This window comes from Gasterosteus aculeatus, chromosome 13 (assembly GCF_964276395.1).
Source record: "Gasterosteus aculeatus chromosome 13, fGasAcu3.hap1.1, whole genome shotgun sequence".
Lineage (NCBI taxonomy): Eukaryota > Metazoa > Chordata > Actinopteri > Perciformes > Gasterosteidae > Gasterosteus > Gasterosteus aculeatus.
Genome location: NC_135701.1, coordinates 5,451,553 through 5,477,283, shown reverse-complemented (window position 1 = coordinate 5,477,283; position 25,731 = coordinate 5,451,553). Strand labels below are relative to the sequence as shown.

Here is a 25,731-nt window from a genome sequence, read left to right as displayed (position 1 = left end):
CCTGAACGAGGATGCCTGAGAGTTTTACAGTCTACCAACCAAACCCAGGATCGTCAATGGAACCACTTGTATTACAAAAAATGTAAATCTTAAAGTACATACAGGCACATCTTTGAAATCTGTATTTAACTAAAGAATTGATCCATGGTAGATGCAGAGGATGAAGCTGCTCCCTTTGCGGTTAAAAGACGACCTGCTCTGAAAACCTGGAAAGAGCAAAGCACGTATTTATCAGTCAGACTGCTTCTGTCTGCACAATGTGTCAGGTTGTTATTCTGACGGCTTGTTATGGGCGAGACACTTTTGTCCAGCGGCCTGTTTTTGTACTCAGTCTCTGATTTGCTTACCATATATTTTTATCCTAACACTCTCAAATCCCCCTCCCAAGCCTGACCCCAAACATCCACTAAAGGCAATGACTGCTACATAGTAAATAAGACTCTTTAACCCAGGATCAACACACTAGTGTTACTCGTTACTGAGCAGTGTGAAAACGTTGGTCTCAATCTTGTGAAAAAACAAAGTTTAAGATAACCGGTTGAGACTAGTTTGTTCCATATTGGGCATATGTGAAAGTTTGATGAAAGCCTGCGATGGAAAGTGGATGTCACTCACGTGGGAGTTTATTAACAACTCTACTCTCTGCCAGCAGGTCCCCTGTTGCCTCCTCCTACTCTACTGCACAACATGTTAACTTTTACCACTGCGTGCATCATTCCAAACTGCTGAGATATACATGCAAGCTTTCTGTTTAAAGTAGGTTGAATCAAATACAATGACCGTGCAAACGGAGATATGTGCACGAATCAATGGTGATCAGGTTTTTTGCTGTTATATTTAAACAGTATATATGGCGATGCTGCATAATAGTTTTACATTGCAACAGAGCTACACAATAGATATAGATACATAGACAGATATTATAATGCTCTGCCGGCAGCGTAGCATCTGGGATGGAAGTCTTAAAAGTTAAACTTTTGGTTTAGAGAGGAAATTGGAATTAGCAAAAATCAGACTAGGCAGTCAGACTGGTGTCAAATTAGGAATTGGAATTTTCCAAATGATTTGCAATCGTTGCAATAGTCTCCAGACAATAGCGTTTTGATTTGAAATATTGGTGCTTGGCAACTGTTCATCAGGTTCACACACTGGCACACTTCTTTCACCTACATCTTGAACTGTTTTTTTTTTGTTTTTGTGTGAAATGTTTCAAAAACTAGGTATTGCCACGGACACACCTAAAGTGCTCAGTATCTCAGTCCAAGATGGAAACTGCATGATTAAATCCACAGGATCCATAACGGCTCAACATTATGTCTGAGCATTTGATTAAACAATGCTTCTACTTCATTGTGTCTGAATGCCTACAATGTGTACTTCAACGAGTTTAAAGTGTCCTTGTGATGATTTTCACCCCTTAGTCAGATAAATGGGAATCAATCGATGTTTTTAAAACATCAGAGACCCAAGTGACTGAGAAATGTAGCAGGGAACGGCATGCCGGTACCAGTGAGAAGGCACTCATGAGACGCTGGCTAATGGAAGACACATACAGCTTATTCATGTGAATCTGTGGGAGTTATTGCAGCTCATCAGATTTTTGGACTCGGATTAAAGAGAATTTAAACTGAGAACGTAACACAAATATACTAAAAAATGCTCATTGTTGGACACATTTGTATCAGAAATTCCATACTGCATAACCAGCACGTTAGTGGGCTAATCCGCGCTCGTGCAAAATGATTATTATTATGGCTGTAAACATGTCACAATAAACTTGAATAACAGCCTTGCTATTTGGCATATCGGTTGTGAAGGGCCTTTGATTTGATTTATGTATTGATTATAGACAGAATACAAAGAAAATCTCTACAAATATACAAAAGTTTTTAAAACCTACATACCTACCCAAGCTTTAACTTAAAGGTCACATGAACTTAACAACCGCCTTTTGGTTGCACTGTCCTTTAGTTATTTATGAATCTGTGCCTTTGTCGATACTGCAGATATGCTGTCACAGCACATTGTCCCATCCAGTACGGTGGTGTGTCGATCAGTCTGAGTGACAATGCAATGAGCTGATTGGCAGTCGTATGGTATTCATTTACAAATGTTTGCAAAATACATTATATTAGGGCTGTCAACAAACTCATCAATCTATGTGATTATTGCGGCCGAGATTGATGCAAACAAACTAAGAAACAAAATATTTTATCGTAGTTAACATACGGTGTAAAACGGACCCCTGCTATGCTAAACTCGCTGCTAGGCTAAGCTAGCTGCTAGGCTACTTCTATCTCAACATCTAACGTTACCCTGCGCGGCACAGTCTGCAGAGGACCACCACTGTCTCCCTAAAAATGTTTTATTTTATGATTTGAAAAATGGAAAATCATTAGCTTATCATTTACATCTGCCAGAAGCAATGTTTACGTTGCATTTACTCTGCAAAGAAAGTGCCATCTAACTGCATGCGTTTTAGTTTCCATAAAGGTGACACTTTCAGGTACATCATTATTCAAATTTATAATGTTACAATCATGTTTTACTGTGAATTACCTCATTGTGAGCTCACTAATTAACATGGTATGTCTTAATCATACAAAAATCAAGTTGTAAAATGTTGTGGTTTTGTGAGTTTCTGAAGACTTCCTGGAGTCACAGCTGGATTTGTGGAATTTAGGATTCGGAGTGGATAATTTTAACTCGTAATGTTTTTTCATTTCAGACATCCAGCATCTCGAGCATTACCACGACCAGCGATGCTGTCATCCAGGGTCTACCTCGTGGAGACGATGGATCAACTCATAAGAGAGTGTGATTTAAGTTGAAGCACATGTTGACATTTAAAGATAGTGATCTATCTCTCATCTCTTCTACATCAATCATCACGTTATTTCTACTAGTAAGTTGTGGAAAAAGCTGCTGGGTTTTACAGTTTCATTAATAATTCAAATTAATTAAAAAAATTATTGTCCTCTGGGTATGTGTGTACATTTTTGTAATCTATGACAGATTTATTAATACTACTGGAGAAATGGAGACTTTTACTAAATGCTCGCCATCTCGATCTGATTACACCAGCTGTCTGAATTCAGAGCCATTGACAAAGCAGCAAAGAGTCCTTTAAACATAGTTTCATTGGATTGGATGACTTAGAGCTCCAGGAATGAGCTTTTACTATTATATAGAGATCAGTTGACATATGACCAGTTAGTGAATGTAAAATAAGATATTTGTGAATGTACAAGTAATTTGGTGGATGTTCAAATGGGACATCATTTTTTGACTAGTCGTAGCGAGGACCTCAGTGAGCTCCGCAAGTCTTTCAAAAACAAACTAACTGAGATCAGGTAACCTCTAAGACACTACTGGACTATTTAGGAACCGGGATTCTACGCCTACCAGTCAGACCAGGGCCCTGAGCTACAACCCCTGTTGTCAGAGCCCCTCCAGTCTGCAAAGTGCCGCGCTGCATGAAGCTCAAAACGGGTCTTATCTTGTGAGTCGTTGCCCGTTTACAGCAAAACAGCCGCTGTTTTGCTGTGGTGCTGATTACAGCTTTTTCTAAGGGAGACCTCCAAAGGTTTGACGGCTTCAGCAGAGAACGTCAAAGCAGAGAATGTCCAACTGTTGCCTGACATCAGGAGACCCAGTGGCACATTATTGATTTCCTCAAAATGGCTGCTTCACAAGAGACCTTTTGAAGAGACCAGCCTCGACAGACCAGGTGAGCGTCCACCACTTTGGAGCAAGATGAAATATATCAACAGCCACTTGATGGATCGTTGTTCGCTCAGAGGAAACCTGAGACTCCACCAGCATGGTTACCGCCTGTGGCTCAGCATGAAGTCCCTCCACAACTATGACATTGTTTGACACGATATTTGGAATAAAGTCGAAACACATGATAGAATATGCTGCTTGAATGAAACGCACCAAATATAATCAATAGCGGGGCATGAAACAACTAGTTTTGCAGTAATCTTTCTCTAGTATTTTGTATAACTTACTTTTTATTTAACTTCACGGTTCCTAATCATGATTCTCAATGGCTGTATCGAGGCAGCTGTGATCGCGGTAACACCTGCTATTGCTTTTTTTAATGTGAAATACTTTTGTCTATGTATACAAAAGACTTTTTTTTTTACCAAGTGATCTAAAGATTTTGATAATGATGAGAATGTAGAGTTTATCCATTCAGAAATTATTATTCTGGAAACTGCAGTATTTAAATCCAAACTATGGATTGTGCTTGCGCATACTTAATCTCAACTATGTGATGAAGCTATATTTCCGTCTTGTGATGCAATACGTGGAAATGTCCTCATTTTAATTCAGCTCCATAAGCACCTTTGAGTTTCTATTAATATTATGTGAGTTCTTCCCCTTCTTGTGGCATTCATTTATATTTGTTAGTCAAAGCCTGCGGATTAATGTTGTTGAAAAATAGAAGCAGCTAATTTAACTTGTGACATGAACGACGGCTGCAGATTAGGAAAGTTATTTTCAAGCCTTTAGAACAGCTTTAGTAACTGCAGCACAGTGAGAAAGCTCCCCTACTGTACAGTGCACTTCCTCATCGTCCTCCAAATGTTATTATCGGTAAGACCCCTCACATGGTCTCAGAGAGGTGCTCCATAAATGATTAATTTGATTAATTCCACTAAACCTTTGCACGGACGACCAATGTACGTTAAACCGTGGCAGCCAGAGTCGTGAGTGAGACTATTGGTGGATATGTGTGGAGATTCATACAAGGTAGGATTGATTGGTACCTGAGTAGATGTTCCATCAACTCTGTGACATGTGTTTAGATGGATGGATGAATGAATAGAGGATGAATGGATGGACTACCCTGGACTCTAGAAGGCTGCCCCACACATCATCACACAACATCACAGAATCAACACACAATAAGAGCAAACAAAAGGGCTCACAGGGCAGAAACAAATAACTAAACATAAACACCTCAAAGGCATCAATCAGTTTTCCAGTTTTTGTACTGCATCGCAAAATGATTCTTTCGGGTTTGTCGGCTCAGTGCCTTAAACAGGGGTCGATGCTATGGGGGAATTCTTTTCTACAGCGGATGGAGACCGTTCACGAGTACAGATCAAACCTACTGGAGAGCCAGAGTAGAGGACACGGTGTTCACACCAATCTGCACCATGGGGTCAGGTGTGGTAGGAGCCGGCCCCAGGTCCCCTTAAAAACACTTCAACCTGGAACTGCATTGCTCACTTAGCAAATCTATCTGACACCAACTGCAATAGAGATTGTGTGTTCCTTCTATTTATTTCCTCTAAAAAGAATGAATGCTGCCTTTGTGTTAAATCGTGTTCACTGGAGATGAACCCCTGAACTCTCCTCCCCAGGGCCCTCGGTCTATCGCTGTATTGCTCATTTATTTGATTGCAACTCATTTGTCCTCGTTTTTGATTGTATTTATCATCTTTGTTAAATGTTAATAGGTTTTTTTAGGGTATTTGTTTATTGAAGTTATTGCTAGTTTTGTGCAGATGCTACTCAGAACACAGTTTGTGTGGTTTGGTGAGCCCCTTTTCGTTAATGGTCTCACCAGTGTCTTTATGTTGATTGGAATTTTTAATTTCATAGTCACCATCTGTTAATTGTTTGAATGTGTTAACGTTCATGTTTTAGATAGTGAAGGACCCAATAATAACCACATGATACATACAAGGGCTTTATCCTCACCCTCAAAACAAACAAGGCTGGCCGTTACAAAGTATTATAATCTTTCAACCAACCGACCAGCCGCTATTCACGCTTGAGTGTTTGTTTTGTGTGCCACATCTTGGAGGCAGAGTATTAAATTTGAAAAATATGACAATCTAAACATATGAAGCTTTAGCATGAGTTCAGACAGGAAGACTGCTGGTAATACACATCCCTCCACCTCCCAATCTTCATCAGCTTCATCAGCGAACGCCACCACCAGGTCTGGACTGCAGAGGGGGGGATTTATCTGGCTGCTGGAGGCAGATACCCATCGACTACACATTTTCCTGCAGAGTCCGAAGACTTTATCATCACATATCATTTACCAATAATAAACAATTATCTTTTCTTTAACTGACTTTCCTCTCCTGATTGCGCTGGCGGCGAAGGCTACTCATCCGATCACCAATGTGTTCATCCAATCAGCCAACCCTAATACCGGCCCAACACGTCTCATTTCAAATCATTCTCCCTGTCGCCTTGCATCTGTCACCTGCCGACCTATCCAGTGTCGGCAATGAACCTCACTTCAGCCGGCTCACAGTCTCAAAAGCAATTTCAATCACAGCATAAATCAAAGTTCAATTTGTTTCTCGGACAGGAACCAACTTCATTTCTCACTGTTGGCAGTCAGATGTGAGGAAACAGCAGCCTCGCCACCTCTTTGCATTTACAAGAACATTTGAAACCCACCAGATTCGAGAGAGCAAATCAAGTTGATGCGCGTGCATAAATCCGCGAGCAAATGTCCTTCTCGCGTGCGATTTTTGCTCGCTCGCGGAACGTTAACCTTAATTGTATCTTAAGCATAACTCCAGCCAATCCAAAGACTGGGTTTGTAACCAATTAGATGCAGAGATACGATTAAGGTCACGTTCCGAGAGCGAGTAAATATCTTGCGCGAGACAGACTTTTTTGACAGTGATTTGCCGCCATAGTTGATTCATGATCCTTTCTAAGGTTTTAACGATTGTTAACTGAAACAGCGCACTGGAAGCTGAAGGGGCTTTTCCTCTATGAGATTGGTAGACAATGCAGGGAGCAAACCTGTAGACGACTGACAAAACGCTGTCACGGGAAGTAGGCCATGCAGTCACATCACAAACTACGCAATCGACCGCAAACAAAACCCTCCCAGATCAGAACAACAGGCCCGACGGCTTTATGCAACATTCCTTGTTAGAAAGCACAAGTGCCGCTATTTTTTTATTCGTTTACATCACTGACAATATCTCCAACGGAGCTGAAGAAACAGAGCGACCCTGTCAGCGTGTGGATGGTGCACACTTGTACCTGTCTACCCATGAAAGCTGCAGTTAGCGTTGGATACTTTTCCCTTTGCTGGTTTTCTTTTTGAAAGCTCTTAATTCTGTAACTCATGTCTATTTTCCAGAGCTTGGAAGCCTTTGTTTTTTTTTTTATTGCTAATTTCACATTTGCTAGGTCAGTTACTTTCTTAAGTTTTTCTAGATAATTATTTCCACTTTTAGTTTACTGTATTTTCGGAGCACGAACAAATAGCTTCATTCATTATCTTTTGAGCGGCAACCTTTATTATACAATAAGTAGTAGTTAATGACTTATTTTACTCTTGACAAAGGCAGCAGATACAACATCCACTCATTCTGTTCTTACCTTTCTCAACAAAAGCTCTATACACAGTAAACAGTGCTTACCAGAGAGAATTCAAATCGTATTCAAAGGAAACTCATTAAAATATTTTCAGTAACTTTGCCTATAAGAGAATTTATATCAGACGGACTGCCAAATGCTGCGGGTCAATAGGACCATTGGTCCTCTGCCTTCCCAAATCTATTTCAGCCTTTCAGAAACATGAAAAACAATACTCATTGCTGATGACACAAATAAGTGCAAGTGCAGTAAGAGCTCTTAAAATCTCCAGGACATGTTTATTACTTATTGACTCTGTCACTGCTTGCAGTATTAAATGGTAAACCACTGAACGGCATGCTGGGTACAGTGCTTTCTCCTACAAAAATAGATGTGCGGAAACAATCTATCAGTGACTTTCTCGACAACAATTCATCAGCTCAAATTCAGGCGTGGCTCGTGTAGTGCTCAGGGCCCAAGGAAGTGCTGCGTTGAGTGTGAAATTGTTTGGAAGGCATTTTGAGGAAATTGCACAAGTAACACACACACACACAATAAGGGAATAAGACAATAACAGGCAGCCACTGTAGTTTGGGGGGAGCCAGCTCAGCTCTGCAGACGGCACTCCAAGGTCACGTCCTCAGGGTGAAGCTGGGGGTGATACAGACCCGCCAACATAACCAGGGGGCTTCTGAATGCACTCTTACCTGTGCCTGACATTAGCTAGCCGACTAAGAAAACACAACATGAAAATAACTCCACTTTGAAGAAGCACAAATATCCTTTTTTTTTGCTGGCAATTTCCCCACACCGCTGCGCCCTAGAGTCAGACCTACAGCCAGCTCTGAAGGAGCAACGCTGGTCTGAGGTCAGTGCATCTCCTCATTGCACCAAGCTAACGTCTTTGTGTTCGCCAAAGCAGCTTTTCAACATTTTGGGAAATGTAAATTACCCCGTCGTTGGCAGAAGTTAGATGAAAAGGTCTGTTGGTATAGTAAATTTAGAGCAGCAGCCAGTTAGCTTAGCTTAGCATAGCGTAGCAGTTGGAAAAAGGCCAACCTGGTTGTGTCTAACAAGCTCTAAAGCTCATGGGGCGTCACGTAGAGCAAATATAAAAGGCTTTTATATACAGAACAGTGTTTCCCCATCCATTATAACGGGGCGCCTGCACACTTTGTGGTTCTTAATAAGACCATGTCGTTTACGTTTTTGTGTGGGTCGGACACTGCGACCCACAACCTCCCCCCCCCCCCCCCCCCCCGAAATTGTAAACCTAGGGGAAACAATGCTGAACATATATGTTACACCTCTACATAAATCTTTATTTAAAAGTATATTTTTGTCTCCTTGAGAAAATCAGTTCTCTCCAGCTCGATGGTTCATTGAACCCGGTTAAGAAAGATGAGAGAGGGAAGCTGAAATGTCAAAATAGACACTTGAAATGGCTGAAGGGAAATAGACTTATGATGATGAGGAGCGCAAAGGAAGAATTTATTTCTCGACACCCTCACTCCCACTCTCAAATCCGCGCATACGTGCATATGCAGCTGTGATTACATTTATATGAAAACCCATCTCAAATTTCAGCTTTTGTCATGCAAACATCCAAAATGGCTTCAACAAAGCTTGTATACAGTATTAATGACTAAAATCATCTCACATAAACGGTGCATTCGTCGTCCTCCTTCATGCACAGCAGCAGAAACGTACAAAACGATTGTGGCGTGCAAGGAACATTTTTTTCCCACGACACCAGAGGCCAAATTCACAATGTCGAAGGTCGAACACGTTGTTGTTGTTGTTTTGATTTTGTGTGTAGAGCTGGAAGCACATAAGGCGAGCAGGAATTAAAATCCTGCCTGGGATTACGAGCTGAGTCATGCGGAAACTGCGATAGGATTTAATCGAAGTGCAATTGGAATCTGCATCTAAATTTGACAAGCTTCATCGGCTAATCACCTCCAAGTCAGAAAAGACTCGGGGCCCCTGCGCCTAATCGTCCTCTAAGAGCCGAACGGACCGCTCTGCCTCTGTCTCTCTCCCTCTGCGCTCACCAATAGGGCCGACTAACAGCTGATCTCTCAGGACCATTTTCATTAATGACCCCTTCTTCGCCTCCGCGGTGTCCCGGTGAGACAAGCACGTAATTAAACTGCGTAAACGTCGCTGCATTACAGGGAACTAAATCAAAAGAGCTAAGCGGCTCAGCAGTGCCGTTTTAGCTTGCAGGAGAAAGCTTTGGGCACAAACAAATGTGCTAATGCTCAGAATCATTTTAATGGTCTTCTTCTTATCACTCGGCGTGGAGACAGATTCCTGAGGAGGCCCCGTTCTGTCTTTTTTTGCCATGGTAAATTATTGAGAGGGACTTTTATATGGAGGCAAAGCAGCTTTGCTGTTTGATTATGTGTCACATTCTGCCCGGATCACACTCAAAGCTCATTGGAACGGCGCTTTCCAGCCTCTTCAATTATCAGAGGCGCCATGATGATCCGGTTTCATATCCTCACTGTGGACTATTTTCTGTCAGCACGGCTAAACATTTCTGTCCCATCGACTCCAAAGTGTGTTAAAAAATGAAAGGGGATGAGTGATGACGGGCGCAGTGTGGACATCACTCATGCAGACGCAGACGAGCTCTCTAAACTCTCCGACCGAGCTGCTGGAACTATGGAGGCCTCATTGGGCTAATGATGCATGAGAAGTAATTAAGCAGGGAGCATGGACATTAGTTTCCTTTTTTTTATCTGACAAACATAGTAAACTTGTGCCAGACGGGAAAAAAGCAGCGCTGCAACTTTAAATGATGCAAATGAATAAATACACTCACTCAGGAATACAAACATATATACTATATTTACAAATGTATAGTGGCTTGAGATTTGTTGTTGTCCTGAAACCCCCCCTCATCTAGAGGGCAACTAGTACTCATGCTGAGCTACTGCGCTTCTCTAATCCTCGCCTACAAAAATCAATATTGGCAAAGGTCAAACAGAGCGGCCATGGAAAATGCAGATTAGCTCGTCGATAACTGGCACACTCTACTACCCACATGCTACGAGCTGGCGATGAGCAGCGGAAAGCATGTGAGTGGGGCGACGGCTAAAGGTTTAGAAAATGTAAACTGTATACTGTATAACATTCTTGAATCAATAAAACCTGATCGAGTATTTTCTATACAATGTCAATATTTTTACGGTTTTTACAAGAAATGTTTCCTATATTTATATTTAATGAGAACGGTATATATTTATTATTTATATATTATTTAATTTGAGTTTATCCATAACTATACATATGTATACATAGGATGAGGATTCTATAGGTATATATGCATGGATGTTTATATAAATACATATTTTTTATTTGTATAATAGCGCCTTATTTAGTCCCCCAACACCCCACAGCACTGTAGCACTACTACACATTCACACACCAATGGCTCTGCTTTCGGGGTGTGATTTGGGGTGAAGCGCTTAACCCAAGGACACATGGACAGGGAGGAGCCGGGGGATCCAGCTGCAGACCCTCTAATCAGGGCACTACCGCTTTACTGGATCGGAGAGAGAAGCAGGACAAACCCAACGGCGAGCGTGGACAGAGAGCACCTCGGGACACCACGTGTCAGCCTGATCCTGCCTTATTGTCTGCCGCGTCTCCGGAGTCCCCGGAAAGCGATTGCGCTGTTTCGCGAGGAGATTCAGGAGTTCATATTAGTGTGGCGGCAAGGCCCTAGTGCTGACAAATCGCAGTAGACAGGCATTGTCCCTGGATGTGAGGGATGGGATTATTCGGGCTGAGGCGGATGGAATGGACTCTGCTGTCCGTGCACGGAAGCTGTGGAGCAGGTACTCCGTGAAACGAATCCTCTGGATCCGAGAACGAGCAGTGTCGATGCAATTCGGACTGACATCCTGTTCAACATCGATAGACTTTGAATAAATAAGCTGATGGCGCTCTGTGCAGCAAGCAGGGGGCGTTTACAGGCCACGCCTCTTTGACTGCAGTTCACTTTGGCTGCTGGTTGCTGGTGTGGTGGCCATCAGCACTTTGCGTCAGTAGGTATCTATTTGGACTTTTTGTGCATAATATAATAAACAAACAAACGTAGCAAACATAATATAAGTTCACAGTGCAGGAAGAGGCAACAAGCCAACTGGGCTTATTTAAAGCCTATATTTAAATACTATTAAAATATTACCATATCGCCATATTATAGAAAAATGAAATGAGTATACATAAGCCATGATTGCCTAAAACTTAATTAAATAAAGTGTGCAAAACACCCTTTGGGAGATGGGGGAGGGGGGGGTCATACCAAACACCAGCTCTAGTTGGCTGTATCATTTACGGCACAAAATTGTCTCCTGCACTCACAATTCATATTATATTAATACATATTTTGCAATTCCAGTCGTGTAAACTGCTGGGCATTTTAGTGAGAGTTGTCTCACTTTTCCCTTTGAGGCTTTCAAGGCGTCTAAAGTGTCAATCGAGGGGTCTCTGCCGCCCTGAAATCCCCCTGTATTTCATGAACTCTGCTCTTTGTGAACGGACTGCACCCTGTGCCTCCTGTCTCGACCCGCCTCTTAAGGTATATTTCCTTACTTCGGTGTCATTCTCAGGATTTCATTTGTCATTGTCCAATGTTACTTATCCCATCTCTCGTTTCAGACAATCACTCCTTGCGTTTGTGCGCTTCCCGACGTTGAGTGTTGAACTAGTTTATTAAACCTTTTTGTCCCTGCGGGTTTATAGACGCCCCATCAGGCCCGTTATGTGTCCGCGATGTTTCCAGTCAGAAAGGTCTGTTTGTGCTACTCTCCCCTCTCCTCTGTCGGTGCTTCACGGGACAAGAAGTAGAAGTATTTTCCCTCATTTATTTTCTAAAATAAAACAACAGCACTTTTTCCCAAAGCACGTTTGTGCATCTCTGATCGACCCACTCGCTCCATGAAAGATGGATATATCAACGTTACCACTGGGCTCCGTTTCACTTCCCTGGAGTCAATGAGCAATGAGCTCTTCTGGAAAAAGATGCGAGTACACTTCGGGGGCCACAATCAGGCGCTGTGCTCCTGCTGCGGGAATTTACCTTGACACAATTTCTAGGTTCCCCCTCTTCTAAATAACTCAACGTCAAAGACCTGGACACTAATACTCTATATTTCCCTTGTGGGGTTCTCATAACTTTGTCTTCCTTGTGGCTGGAAAGCTGCAGTACTTTATTCTAGGATTAATTGGATGTGAGAGATCTTTCGGTGGAGGCCCTCTTTTTGAGAGTAATAAATTGCTTGTAACCAACAAAAACTGAAAATAAAGTGATTGGAAGAAAGGTTATATGAACAGTTCAAGTACACCCACCATACACTAATAAGAGAAGGACAAAGCTAGCTAACTAGTGCACATAGTTATGTGTCCGTTAAGCTGTTGTAATGGGGCTTTCTTTTACTCGACACTGAAGGTTACAATGAATAAACCAATTGGTCACACGTTTAAAAGGGTCTTTAAAAAGGGACATATGTTATGATGTATTTGCTCTTGGAATAAGCTCTGTTTTTTAGCTTTTTTTCCTTCTGCGTTCCTAATAATAGAAACTGGGGGTAAATCTTGCAAACCTATTCCATACATATAAAGATACACACTGTTCCTTCAAGAACTGCAAAAAATAATTCCTCAATTGTACACATAATACTACTGAGAAACCTGCCGTAAACCTACATTGGTCACTTCATTCTGTAAGCAGTAAAAAATTGTTTTAAAACGTTTTAATAAACAATTTCTGCTTTCTTATTTTTCAGTTGTAGGTCAACAAATTAAAAATGCACATAAAAACAGATAATGAATAATTCACATTAAAGAAAAACGCTTTGTATATTCAGTTACTCATAAGAATTGACCAGCGACGTTCACCCAGCGCAGCTCGCTCCGAGGTCACTCGCCATTCTGTTTGCTCTCTGAAGTAACATGCAGGGATTTAAAAGGAGCTCTCCTGCAGCGCTCGGAGCAGGGCGGCCCGTCGGGACTTACCGCACATGCGGGAAATGAGACGGCTGCATGAATTAAAGTCAGCACGCGGGTCTTTAAACAGCGGACCTCTGATCCGCTCTGTAAAAGCAGCGCTGGCTGTGGGTTGAAAAGAAGGTTTAAAGATGAGCTGCGCCTCCTCCTTTCTCTTCTGTCACCCAAGGGCCGCTTCAGCCTTGGAGTTTGGACCGAGATTCAAAGGGACGTCGACGAGATCAGTTCAGTACGAAACGTTCAACGGATGCCCTTTGGACATTTTGATTTTACCGATGAATCCCCTATTTTAATCTTAAATTTCATGATTTCACTCTGTAATTCCCGTTTATAGCCCCATCCCGATAAAGTGATTCATACTGTTAGCCAGTGTGTTTCAAACAGAGTAGGACAAACCCATTCCCCGGCTACTACCGGCTACTAGCGGCTACTACCGGCTACTAGCGGCTACTACCGGCTCGCCAGCGGCCAAACTCATGTCCAGTGCACCACATCCAGCTTTTCTTGAATCGTCTGTCTTGAAAATGTCAGACGATTAGCTATCAACCCATTAGCTCCTTCGGTTAGCCACGGTGTGTTCAGGATCAGTTTGCTAGCTCTGCCTCTCACTAGTACTTCACCCACTAAACAGCGGTCATGTGCTGACGTCATTGTACACCCGCTAGCTGGCCTCGGTGTCGCCAACTCCAATTGGTTAACGCCCCGGTTTTGTTTCCGTTCACTTTAAGCTACTGGCACTGTTGATTCTGAAGCGCTAAGGGTAGATTTATTGGACCCTGACACATGATGGTTGAAATATGATTAGATAAAAGCTCTTATATAAAGGTCAGGCGTCCGAATCTTGACCCAATGCAAGAAGCAGCGACAACCATGAAACTTAAGAGTAGTTTATGGGAAATAACAGGTTTGTGGAAAATATATATAATTCCAGGCCCTGACTGTCCTTCACTGCTGTTAGCTGATCTTGTTGAATGTAACCGATTCCACGCCACGGTGCTCACCTGAAGCTGCGATGAAGCCAGCAGCTGCTCAGACACGAGCCCCACTTCCCCCCCGGGAGATGATGATGCGAGGACGGCTTCCTCGAGGGAGGAAATGGTCATTGTTACCAGCAGCACTGCTGAGCTGGCTGAAGGAGACCGACAGAAGGTTTACGCTGCAAAATATGGTGGACAGCAACGGTGCACACCTCACCACAGCTGGCAGATCCTGGCCAGCGACCCAGCAAGCGCTCCGTCAGAAGCATCTAGAGGCCTTTTATTTCTTTTTTGAATCTTTTCTGTCTGTTCGGCTACGGGAGGATTTTTACTATCCCTGAACAAAAGTTCTTTCTAAACATGAAAGCCAACATAAGTGCTGAATCTTTAACAAATAAAATTCATACCTATCAATAATCAACTGCATGGTCTGGTTTTGTTGTTTGAAAAGTAACTCTCCAAGCGCAGCATAAACGGAATCATCATAGACAAATGTATGCATGTGCATAAGTGCAAAACGGCATCCTCATTCAGGAGCAAAGTAGCGTTTGTGTATCCTTTATTTCCATCTGTTTGTTGTTTTTGTTCTTTGCCATGTTCCCCGTGACCCAAACACGTCACTACGCATTAGACCCTGACCGCGCTAAAGAGACTCCAAATATGCTCCATCTCCACAAGGCAACAGGCCAAGTGCTGTATGCAGCATTCCCCACGCAGAAAACAAAATTAATATTTGATTCGGATTGGTGCAGTGACTTCCTGTCTCCTGCACCGCCCTGAAGAACAAAGGAGTTCTCCTGCTACCTTTGGACATTTGCTACTACTTTAAATAGCACTCCCCAACACCAGAGTGAGCACGGCACCCCACAGGAAATTTAGGTTGACATCCTAAAAGTTACCAAAGAAAAGTTGCATCAATGCAAAGTCTAACTTAACAAAAAAAAATCTAGAAAAAAAGTCTCCTTGATGAGATGGACCTCCTCTCCATTAGTAGGAAATCAATAGAAATGCAAAACAATGTCTCAGATCATTTTTTTTCCAAGCAGCCAACACGTAAAGAGTGGACCACAGCCTTCGCACGAGTCCTTTCAACCGCTGTCACTTCAGATGCCAAACAGCAGCGACGGCGTGGTTGGCCTCAAAGTGACAGTGATTGAGAGGCGGCATCTGCAGGGAGAGAGGTCCTCCCCCTGGCTTCCTCCAGACCGGCCGAAGGAACCCGTCTTGGCAGCTCTGCTCACACCGTCCACGGCGCACCGGATCAGAGTATGTGGACTCACGCACACGTCCTACAAGGGTCATTTACCGGTTCTGTGCAGCCCTCAGTCATCCTCGGCCTTGCTGCACGGTAAGTGGACTTTGGCGTTTATATAGCATCTTTCTTACCTTCCGCTTAACACAACCAGGGAACATTCACCCATGCACACACACACACACACACACACACACACACACACACACATTGGTACACAAAGGCTGCCATAGAAAGTTGCACACAGAGGGCTCTCCCAAGCAGCGGCTTAGCATCTTGCCAAAGGACACGTGGGGATCGAACCTCCTATCGCGTGTAAGGGACGCTATGCTTAAACTCAGGGTACTTGCTCCGGCAGGATGAGTCCGATTTCACTAATCACGTGGGGAGAGGAGGACAGATGACTGACGGGACAATGGGGGAGGGTTAGGGTGTCAGTGCGAGAAAGCAAAAGGACCTCTTTGGCAATATTTCACATCTAAACCCGACGCTAATAGGGGATCTGATGACGATAATGAGGCAATCTAGAAACCTTATCTGACGAAGGTGGCAGCATCTGGAGGCAGCAGCACTAATCTACACACACACACACACACACACACACACACACACACACACACACACACACAGTCAGCCTTTGTGAAGGCACACCGCAAGAGCAATTCCACCGGGACGCAGCTGTGGCGCGAAGGAGGCCGCCGGTGCCGATCACAAACGTCACCTATTCCACCAGATGCACCACAGCGAGGCTGCACCGCTCCACTGAAGGAAACGTGCCCCCCTGCAGCAAAAGCTCGACCGGAGCTGACCGGTAACCGACCAAAACAAACAAAAAATCCGCCGTTTACAAGAGGCAAGAAGCCGAGGGCGGCAGACATCGATCACCCTTTTAAAAATGTCCGGCGTGTTTGAAAAGGCCTGGAAATCCTCACCATGGCCTGACTAGTACACACTTACTCAGTCAGTCGGGGTCAATACATAGAAACTGTTACACAATTGATTTGTTAAAAAAGAAAAAGCTTGACTGTAGAATCCCCGAAAAATGCAGCAGCCAACAGCGAGCGCGCATTAGTATTTCAGCACAGTGGTATTGATTAGCAGTGATGGGTGAGCTTATAATTGCCACGAATAAGCCCTGAATAAGGTCGGACAGCGGTAGAAATCAGCTCATTAGCGGGTCACGGGCTTGTGAAGCACGAATGAAGCCGCTGGAGCGAATCCGCCAAAAAACAAATCACAAACCTCTAAGTATTGTATATAATGCAACGATGACTTTAAACCACCTCCCCCTTCAGAGATCTCATGCTGCGCGTTCCGCACACAGTCGGCCGTCTATGTGGACTGGAGCTCGCTCTGCCGCCGCAACCGCAAGCAGTGGGGAAACATGTCATTTTCAATTGAATAGAGGTCGTGCAGCGTCGGTGCAACACAATGTAAATGTCACGGCGATGATTTATTACTGTTTAAAAAAAACCCAATTAAAGCACCTTAAACATCTAGGATGAGAAACGCATGCATGCATAATACTTGAACCATATACGGTGTCTCATTATTTCTTGATTTTCAGTAAAGCTCTCAAATGAGGTCTGATGGAGAAAAAGAATTCGGGAAACTCAGGTGTCAGCTGCAGGGCTCAGGTGTGTAGTCTCGGGGCTCTGGGGGAGGAGCCAAAACAGGCTGACCTTAAAGCCCTTCAGAATGCAGCGTTTCATTGTCATGTGATGTAATGCAAGGGGGGGGGTCTTCACCTCGTAATGGGCCACCCTCTGGGATTCGGAGATGAGCTGAGCGCTACACACTTTGCAGTAGCTGTCTGTGAAAAGCCCTTGGTCCACCTCTGTTGACTTCATCTGGAGAGAGAGAGACAAACACGGTTACTTTGTGTCAATGACGTTGAACAAGTTGAAACGCATTTTGTCGTGAGACAATGTGAACTTGCGTTAGAGAAGTTGAACCCTTGGCCAGAACATTTTTAATTCTGAATAGCGCAGGTCCACAATCTAAAACCAAATAAGTGCTGAAAAATGGGTGTGAAAGTTGTGTCCGCAAGATTTACCGTCAGCAAAATAAAGAAAATCAAAAAAGGCAGCCAGCACGCGGCGTTGGTTTGTAGGTCTGCGGGGAGCGACTGCAGACCAACCTCGATGTAACGGAGCAAGTAAACAATAATGTCATGTTGTACCTTCATCGCTGTCGATCAATATTTCATCACCTCATGCATTTCAGTTAGTGACGGCGACCGAGCAGCTTTCTGCCAGCAAATGAGTCAGAAGAAACATTTCAAATCAAACGTGACATGAAAACTGAAAACAAATTCATATTTTAAGATAATGAATAAATAACAATGACAGTTCCAAAGTTTTTTCCTGGAAATGTGTTAGCACGCCACAAACTGCCGCGTGCTGCGGACTCAAGAGGGCGGCGGCGGCTGAAAGCTTTCCATCGGCCTTTCCAACGACACGGCTGAGCCATCTCTGCTTTCTATTACTAATTCAGCCTCCATCAGGGGCTCACATTTCATATTTGGAAGCACTCCTCTCATTAGGAGCAGCACAGCGGAGAACTGCAGTCATGTAGCTTTCAAGAACTGCTTTCAATATTATTCGCACAACGAGAAATCGCTTTTATGGCTGACGCTGAATGTCGTTCTTTCAAAGAATTTAACTTTCAAGTGTTTTCCGCACAAAATGCGTCTTCACAAGCGCACACAACTTTATTTTTAGTTTGAAAAAAACAAAACATCAAACATTAAGAAGATGAATCGAAATTCAAGAAATACATTTTCATGATAATTGCGTTATCTTTTCGATATCACTTCTCTTATTAGGTTTAATGGTAAAGAAAACAATTTACGTCTGCGTTCCCCCTCACCGAAGAAATACAGGACTCATCTTGCAACAAAAATAAAGGGATTAAATAAACAATAATCCCCTATTGACAATTTGGCATGGAGTCAAACTGTACTATTTTTTTAACCCTAAAGTAAAAAGCAATCGTAACACTGAAGAACACGTGGCCCCTTTCTGTCATCAAACAGGGCTGCTTGCCTGGCTTAGGGCGTGAAACCTCGACCCTTTTCAAGACGGATTGAGGTGCAAAGGTGTCAGCATGCTCACTGTTTCAGGCTTTGATCGTTGAGGTGAGAGAATGTGCCCATTGGCACAAAAGACTCTGAAGGAACACTATTCGCAGGTGTGCATAGAGGCCTGCGAGCATATAACAGGTGAAGCATTTCTCCCACAGCGATGTGTCATCATCAGCTTCAGTGAATGGATGAGATGCATCTTCACCTCGGCTCTCACACACAAACACAGCAGACAACAACAGAAATAACAACAGTAATATGTCTCTTTTGTTACTGATGGATTTGTATATTTTACATATATATGTATATATATATATATATATTTTACATAACTCCTCCCACTCCCCCTGGCTGATGGATAATCTACATCCCATCATCATTTAATCTCCCCTCTGTTTCCGTGAGAAAGGTTTTGCAACAATAAATGACTTCAGGAGCTTTAAGGGGTAAAAATGATCTTTCACGTTGGATAACTGTGACGCCTGGTTTCACCAGGTGGCTCATGATTGACACTAGTGGCGGCGCCCGGATCCCGTCATGTGATCCGTCCAGATACATGATGATGCAATTAGGTCAATCTGATTGATGAGAATGGTATTGGGCGAGGGCGAATAATGAAAGGACCGCCAACTGCAATGTTCCCTCAACGTTTCTGCTGGGATCAAAAGCCATCGGCTCAGCACTGCAACTGGATCGCAGCGCCCTGGATGACCTTGACCTTGAATCCTGCACCACCGACTCGCCATCCAGATCTGGACTCTCGCTTCTCACTCGAGATTCTGCTGCTGCCGCCGCTGACGGGAGGCAGTTCCTTTCAGTTTGTAATTGTAGCCTCCGGCGTCCGAGGTATCTAGCGGCTTACGCGTGGTCGGGTACACCGACTGTGTAAAGGACACGCGGGTCAGCCAGCAGACGGCAGCCTCTCTGGTCATTGAAGGACCTCTGTTTTCACATGGTTAACATTGATATAGCAACAAACAACCCCACCTTCCCCCTCAGGTAGACACTTGGCTCTGTTAGCATTACTGACGGCTTCGCCGTCGACGTGTTAAGGGTCGTTGAAAAGCAATCGAAAAAAACTCCCAATCTCAGATCCCGCTCCTTCAAAGTAATTGGCACACTCCAACTGTAATACACCACATCCTTCTGAGCACCCGGGAATAGCAGCGGCGGAGTGAAATATACATGCAGGTCTGAAGAAAACCAGAGAAACGAGAGAGGATACTTAATTCGGTGGACGTGGATGAAGTGAGAGCCAATTCTCACCTCCTCACGTCCCATCGCCCTCCTCCTCATCGGTGACGGCGTGGAGCAGCATGTGGCGTGAGAAGCCTCGTGTTTTGTTTTACATTCCGGTTCACTTCACGCTGTTTTCATCAGCCCTGCTGTCAGCAGCACACGTGCACGCAACCAAACAGCAGTAGGGCAGCAGCAGTCTTCGGACCGTTCTGTGCTGATGGGATTTGCAACCTCGACTGCATGACCTTCAAGTTGCGAGACTTCCTTCCTTCCTTCCCATCTTTTAGCATTTGGTTTCTCACCTTTCCAGGACACCGACCTCGGCGGTGAGACACTGCGGCCCGGACGGACGGAGTGAACAAGGTAAAACATGTCAGGGGGGAAATGTCTCTGCAGAGACCGAGGAGAAGAGGAATATAAATGAATGGGCATGGGCGCTCTGCTCCCCAGTCTGGAAATCAGAGGCTTCTCATTCCACAAACAAGCCCAACGAATGGCATGGAGAGCTCTCTCAGCCAACGCAAAGGTCGATCCCACTGCCCACATGCTGTAAATGATGATCAGCCCAAATTCTGTTTCAGAAACAGAAGCAGCGTCGACAACATCGGCAGCAGCAGCAGCCGAGGAAAGCAAATAACTCTTATCTTAGATTTTTTTATTTCCAAAGGAAGCGTTTCATTGCTCAGCTCTGCCTTTTCACCTCAGTCGCAGCTCCTGCAATGTGAAATGAGCAGATAAAGACACAAAATAGAAACGGTTTGCTTGGTTATTTCCCTCATATGTCTCAATAATGCATCATTATGCCGGAAAAAGAAGTAATTACTCGTATCTGTTTTTGAAATGTGACCCGTTACCCCCACAGGATTACAAATGTTTACATTTTATGGTTAATAAAATTACCGTGATAACATTTAATTCAACATCCTTTTGATAAACGAAGAATGACAGGAACGGTACGATTTGGGGAGAGTTTTTTTGTTCTCATCTTTTTTGTCGACAATTGCACGTTAGCTCAGCCGCAGTGTTTAATGAAGTGGCTCCCTCGCTGACACTAAGTGGCCGGGGCATGTGGATTAACCTCGTCAGTGAAAAATCACTCAACTTTGGATTGCCAGGCCGACCTACGAGGAAGCGAGCTGTGATTGGGCTGCAGTCTCTTGGGGGAGGTTCCCAGAAGGGGACCCTCCTACACCGAGGACCCGTCTCATTACAGACTGCACTAAATCCTGTTCAAAATCCCGATTTTGATACATGCCGCTGCATTTATAGAACTCTGACTAACTGCAAACAGGAAAACAGATCAAAACTAGGAAAAAAAGAGTCTCCTCCTTGTCCCTGAATGTGTCCATCACGCTGCAGCTCAGGGGGAAAGTCTTGCTGAGTGGTGAGAGCAGCTCTCTCACTGTCTCTCACTGCAGCAACATGTCCCTCTTCTTAAGAAAACCTGGTTTAATCTCAAGCACACCAACGTAATTGAAAGAGGTGGATGTCTCTTCTAAATGAGACGCATGAGACATTTTTTTAGATAAATTTTCCCCTGGTGTAATTAAATAAGGAAAGGCAACAATGCTGTGAATCAACATGGCCCTCTCTGCACAAATCGAGCGGCAATATCTGATCAATGCAGCCGTTGTTGCAGCCGCGCTCCTCGGACACAGCGCCGCGAGTGCCGCACCGAAGTCCTATCGCCACCCCGGTGAAGGAGAAGTCACACCGAGTCACACAGGCAACAAGGCAGAGTGCCTCGCGCTGACAAACAAATTAGCGGGAAGTGGGCTCGCTTCTCACACTTGGTCGACACCGTTCACCATCTGTCTCTGACTCCGACAGCAAACCAGCTGAGGCCGGCTGCCCAAAGGCCGGGGGGGAGGAGGGGTGTAAGGAAGCTGATGATGGGCCTCTCTCTTTTTCTTTATCTATTTTATATAATCGAAAAATAGATAAAGCATCCACAGCATCAAACAACACATTGGCGCTGGTCACCTGGGAACTATTACTGTTAATGTCGCGTGTGGACCAAAGTGGTGGACAGACCCACCAGATACAAACTCGTCTTTGCTTGATTCCACTTAACCTTTTTCTACAATAAGCAACAATATCCCAGACCCAAAGCAATTTGGACACCCAATGTGTCTCTCTTTAGTTTAATTTAATCTAAAGTGCTACTGTTTTCATTTGGTGTGACTGCGCAGCGCCCACGCAGAGACATCACATTCCTCTGGCGAGCAGCTGCAGGCTCGCCATCATTAAAGTGCCAGAGCGCTGCGAAGAGCACAGTGCTTATAAAAGATGAAATAGAGGCATTTAAAAAAAGGGTCATGACTGACAACAGCCCTGAACCGTTAATTCCAACGGGTCTCCGAACCTGGTGTGTAAGAAAATATCAAAACACCTGAGTATCGGGCTATTCAATGTTGTAATATAGTATCGATTCTGATTCGTGGCACAGTTGCTCAGATACAGCAAAAATAGTTCTGTGATGGATTTTACAGGTAATGCAACATGAGTTTTTTTTAATTATGTTTAATGCATATAACTAAATCACAACTAACAAAAAGCAGTATATTTATCTTTATCACAGTCATCTTCATCTCTTGTCGACATCGACATCGACGAGGAAAGTTATGACTAAAAAACTAAGAGCTAAGACAACTTTTGCCACCGTAAAACTCAATGTCATACTTAAATACATGAACGGAACTGAGCTACAAATATATGTAGAAAAAGTGACCAGAATTCCTGATTTGCCACCAGAGAATCGACTCTTTCGGGAAAATGGATCGGATGGCACTTTAAAACCGAGACACCAATCCACTGAGTCACCCTAAAGCACTCCTACAACACCACTTACACTTGGTAATTACCGAATTTAGGGGATAGAGGTCTTTATATAATTCATGGCAAAGAGACGTTAATTCAAGCAGTATTAAAGAGGCCTTTAAATTATGCAGCAGCTGAGATGGAGCCTTTGCTTTTGACTTGCGTGGCCGACGGCTGTCCCTCCAGGGTTTGGAAACCAGGTTTACACGAGACAATCATATTAATTCTCGGGAAGCGAAAGACACCAAAGATCTGAAACAAACCGCCACACGGCATGACATAGAAAATGTTGAGCCACATGCACAGTAGGGTTCAACATTAGCACTAATCTAGCACTTATCAAGGCTATTTAGTCCTTCCTCAGAGAGTCTAACGCTTATTAAAAACATTTTTAATGTAAAATAAACCAGGATGCTTCTCGGTTCCCTTGAGGTACCCTTTAACAATAAAGTGTGGGTCTGTTTAGTGGAGAATGATAATAATCCCACTATAGTGGTCACTCACAAATCAGACTGTCCTTCATTCCACATGCAGTATAACGGGTTGTGAAACTCCACTGATCATTAGTACCGGCTTGATAGGGATGTGCTGTGAAGCTGTGGCTGTTTTTAAACTACTGTCACAAAGGGACTTCTGAAGCGCGCAACGCATAGAAAATCCTAATGAGGTCCCGTTGAAGAAAAGCATCGCACTGTGCGTGTTTCTCACAAGGCCAGTGTGCCTTGCTGCTGGCTGTTGGGACTGTGCCTCAAATTAAGCAAGTCAAACCTAATTAATTAATTACAGAGCATTTGTGCACAAGACCTCCCCCTTTCCTCCCCGGGTGAGGCAAATATGGGAGAGACAGCGAGGGACGCCCGTCCTTCCTCAGCCTCCATTTCCCCATGCGGGGGGGCCCGCACGCCAAACGCAGCCTTGCCGTCATCCCGACAGCAGGTGACGGGAAAGCGTTGGGTCTCCTCGTACATTGTCCCTCGGAGTAAATCGGCCCATTAGCGCTGATGGTCGCGTTCGCATGGCCAGCTGTTGGTACTGGCGCTGTCGTCTCAGCCGCTGTGTGTTTTCGGCCACGCGCTCCGATGAGTTGCGGTTCGTCTTAGCGGTTTCTCAGCCCTCCGTGTGTTCCCTTCTGATTTTCATGCGGTGTGGGTGCAAGCCTGGGGGGCCGCCGCTCCACCCGGTTGACCAGGATGCTACGGAGAGGTCATGCGTTGCTATTCTGCCACCCACCTCTTTCTCTTAGCTCCAAGGTGGATCCACGTCTCTCTCCTTGTGCACGCCGCTCTCAGGTATGTCTATGTGGAGGACATTTTCCTGGCCACATACTGGTCTTCTACCCGGCCCAGCACTCAGATTAGCGTTGTTCCAGCCCAGCAGGGAGTAGCCTACTAGCTATTCGGAGCCTCAATGGGTTGACTAGTGTAAAGCCCATCAAAGGCCTGAACACACATACTCATAGAATAGTAGTTGCATCCGGTTGATTTGAGGAATTACTCTAAAAGATGTTCCAAATAACTACATTTAAAAAGCCCGCCATGATTAAAGCTTTAGTGACCCTTACTGTACCAGTTACGCACCGAAGAAATGTGGTGGTGTCTCATTTTGATGATCTGGCCTTTTTATTAAATATCCAGTATTGGCCAGTGGGCTCGTACAGTAGTTCCTCTCTGACCACAAATCCATTAAAGTGGTCTCTAAATCACCCTCATGAGCTGAAACCTGGTGCTCTTCAGAGCTGCTAAAGAATTTATTAGTTCTGGATCTCTCGGCAGCTTTATAGTCCATGAATACTGTTTGAAAAGGAAAACCTTTACGGAGCAGGCATTTTTTTTAACTAATAAAGTTTCCACTTTTAATGGAGTGCTACAGTATAGAACATGAATGCATCCAAACAAAGTGTGCACTCTTTGAAGACCGGAATGATTTTGTTGTCAGAGGTCGTGGTTTTCCACAATGTATTCGTACTCTCGGATATTCTTCCCTCCACCACCTACATATTTCTCATTTGGCCTGACGGCGAGTGACAAAGACGAGTTTGAAACAACCAGCGCAGCAGAAAGAATCATGGTACAATGGCAAGGACTGTAGTTTTTAAATGAATAGTTGTTATCTTTGCTGACCTGTCACTGACAGTGAATGATGATGAGGAATAACATTTTGGAGGGTCTCCAAAGCCGCTCCGTGTGGGGACGGATATTAATGTTAAACTCAGTGAGGCAAGATTCCTCTGGCTGAAACGGACGCCGTCTAAAAACTCAAACGTGCCGGTTAGTCTGAGACAAACACAATTAAATTAAAGAAAATTGTGAACCTATCCTCCAAGCGTTTGTACCTTTCAAACATGCAGTGACAAACCCAGTTTTTACTTTTGAACAAAAAGGGTATTTTTAACATTTCTATTCAACGTGTGTTGTTTTGCACTCGAGACAAACATGTCTTGACACACTCGCCCTTAGAGAGCGGGTCAATTTTTGAATTGATGGCGAGTTCTGCAATGACTTGTAGCCTGAAACAGCACGCTGGAGACGTGAAGCCCTGAAGCCCCGCCCCCACTGCTCCACTAATCAGCAGCGTTTGCCTATTCAGATTTTCCAGATTGCACCAACTCCGACACCTTGCGCATTGTGGTGTCCCAAGCAATACACCCCTCAAGTGCGAATTGGATGTTCTGTTCTTGAGACATGTGAAGGACAAACACGTGCAAACACACACACACACACACACCAATACAGAGATTCCTTGCTTTTCAGCAGACAGTTTGGAGCTGCAGACTAGAGGAGCTGTGTGACCTCACTGGCTTCGCTGTGACCCATGAGCTCCATGGAAACTGTTGCCCCGAGCATCAACACTATTTTGCCCAGCTGGTGCTCCGGGGCCCAGTGAGAGACATCGCTCCCGGGGTCGGGCGGCACTAACATAGCAGAGACTGTACTTATCTTTTCCCAGAAGCCTGTGATCTCGCTCCCATTCTGTCCCCTATCATT

At 44.2% G+C, this 25,731-nt stretch overlaps 1 protein-coding gene across 1 annotated transcript in view; it reads right to left on the bottom strand.

Moving 5' to 3' along the window:
- The window catches only part of zmat4b (zinc finger, matrin-type 4b), an 82,559-nt gene that overhangs the window by 51,523 nt on the left and 5,305 nt on the right, over window positions 1–25,731 (bottom strand). Inside the window, exon 2 of the mRNA XM_040196293.2 lies at window positions 17,352–17,453. Coding sequence (XP_040052227.1) covers window positions 17,352–17,453 — 102 coding nt within the window. The remainder of the gene's footprint in view (window positions 1–17,351; window positions 17,454–25,731) is intronic.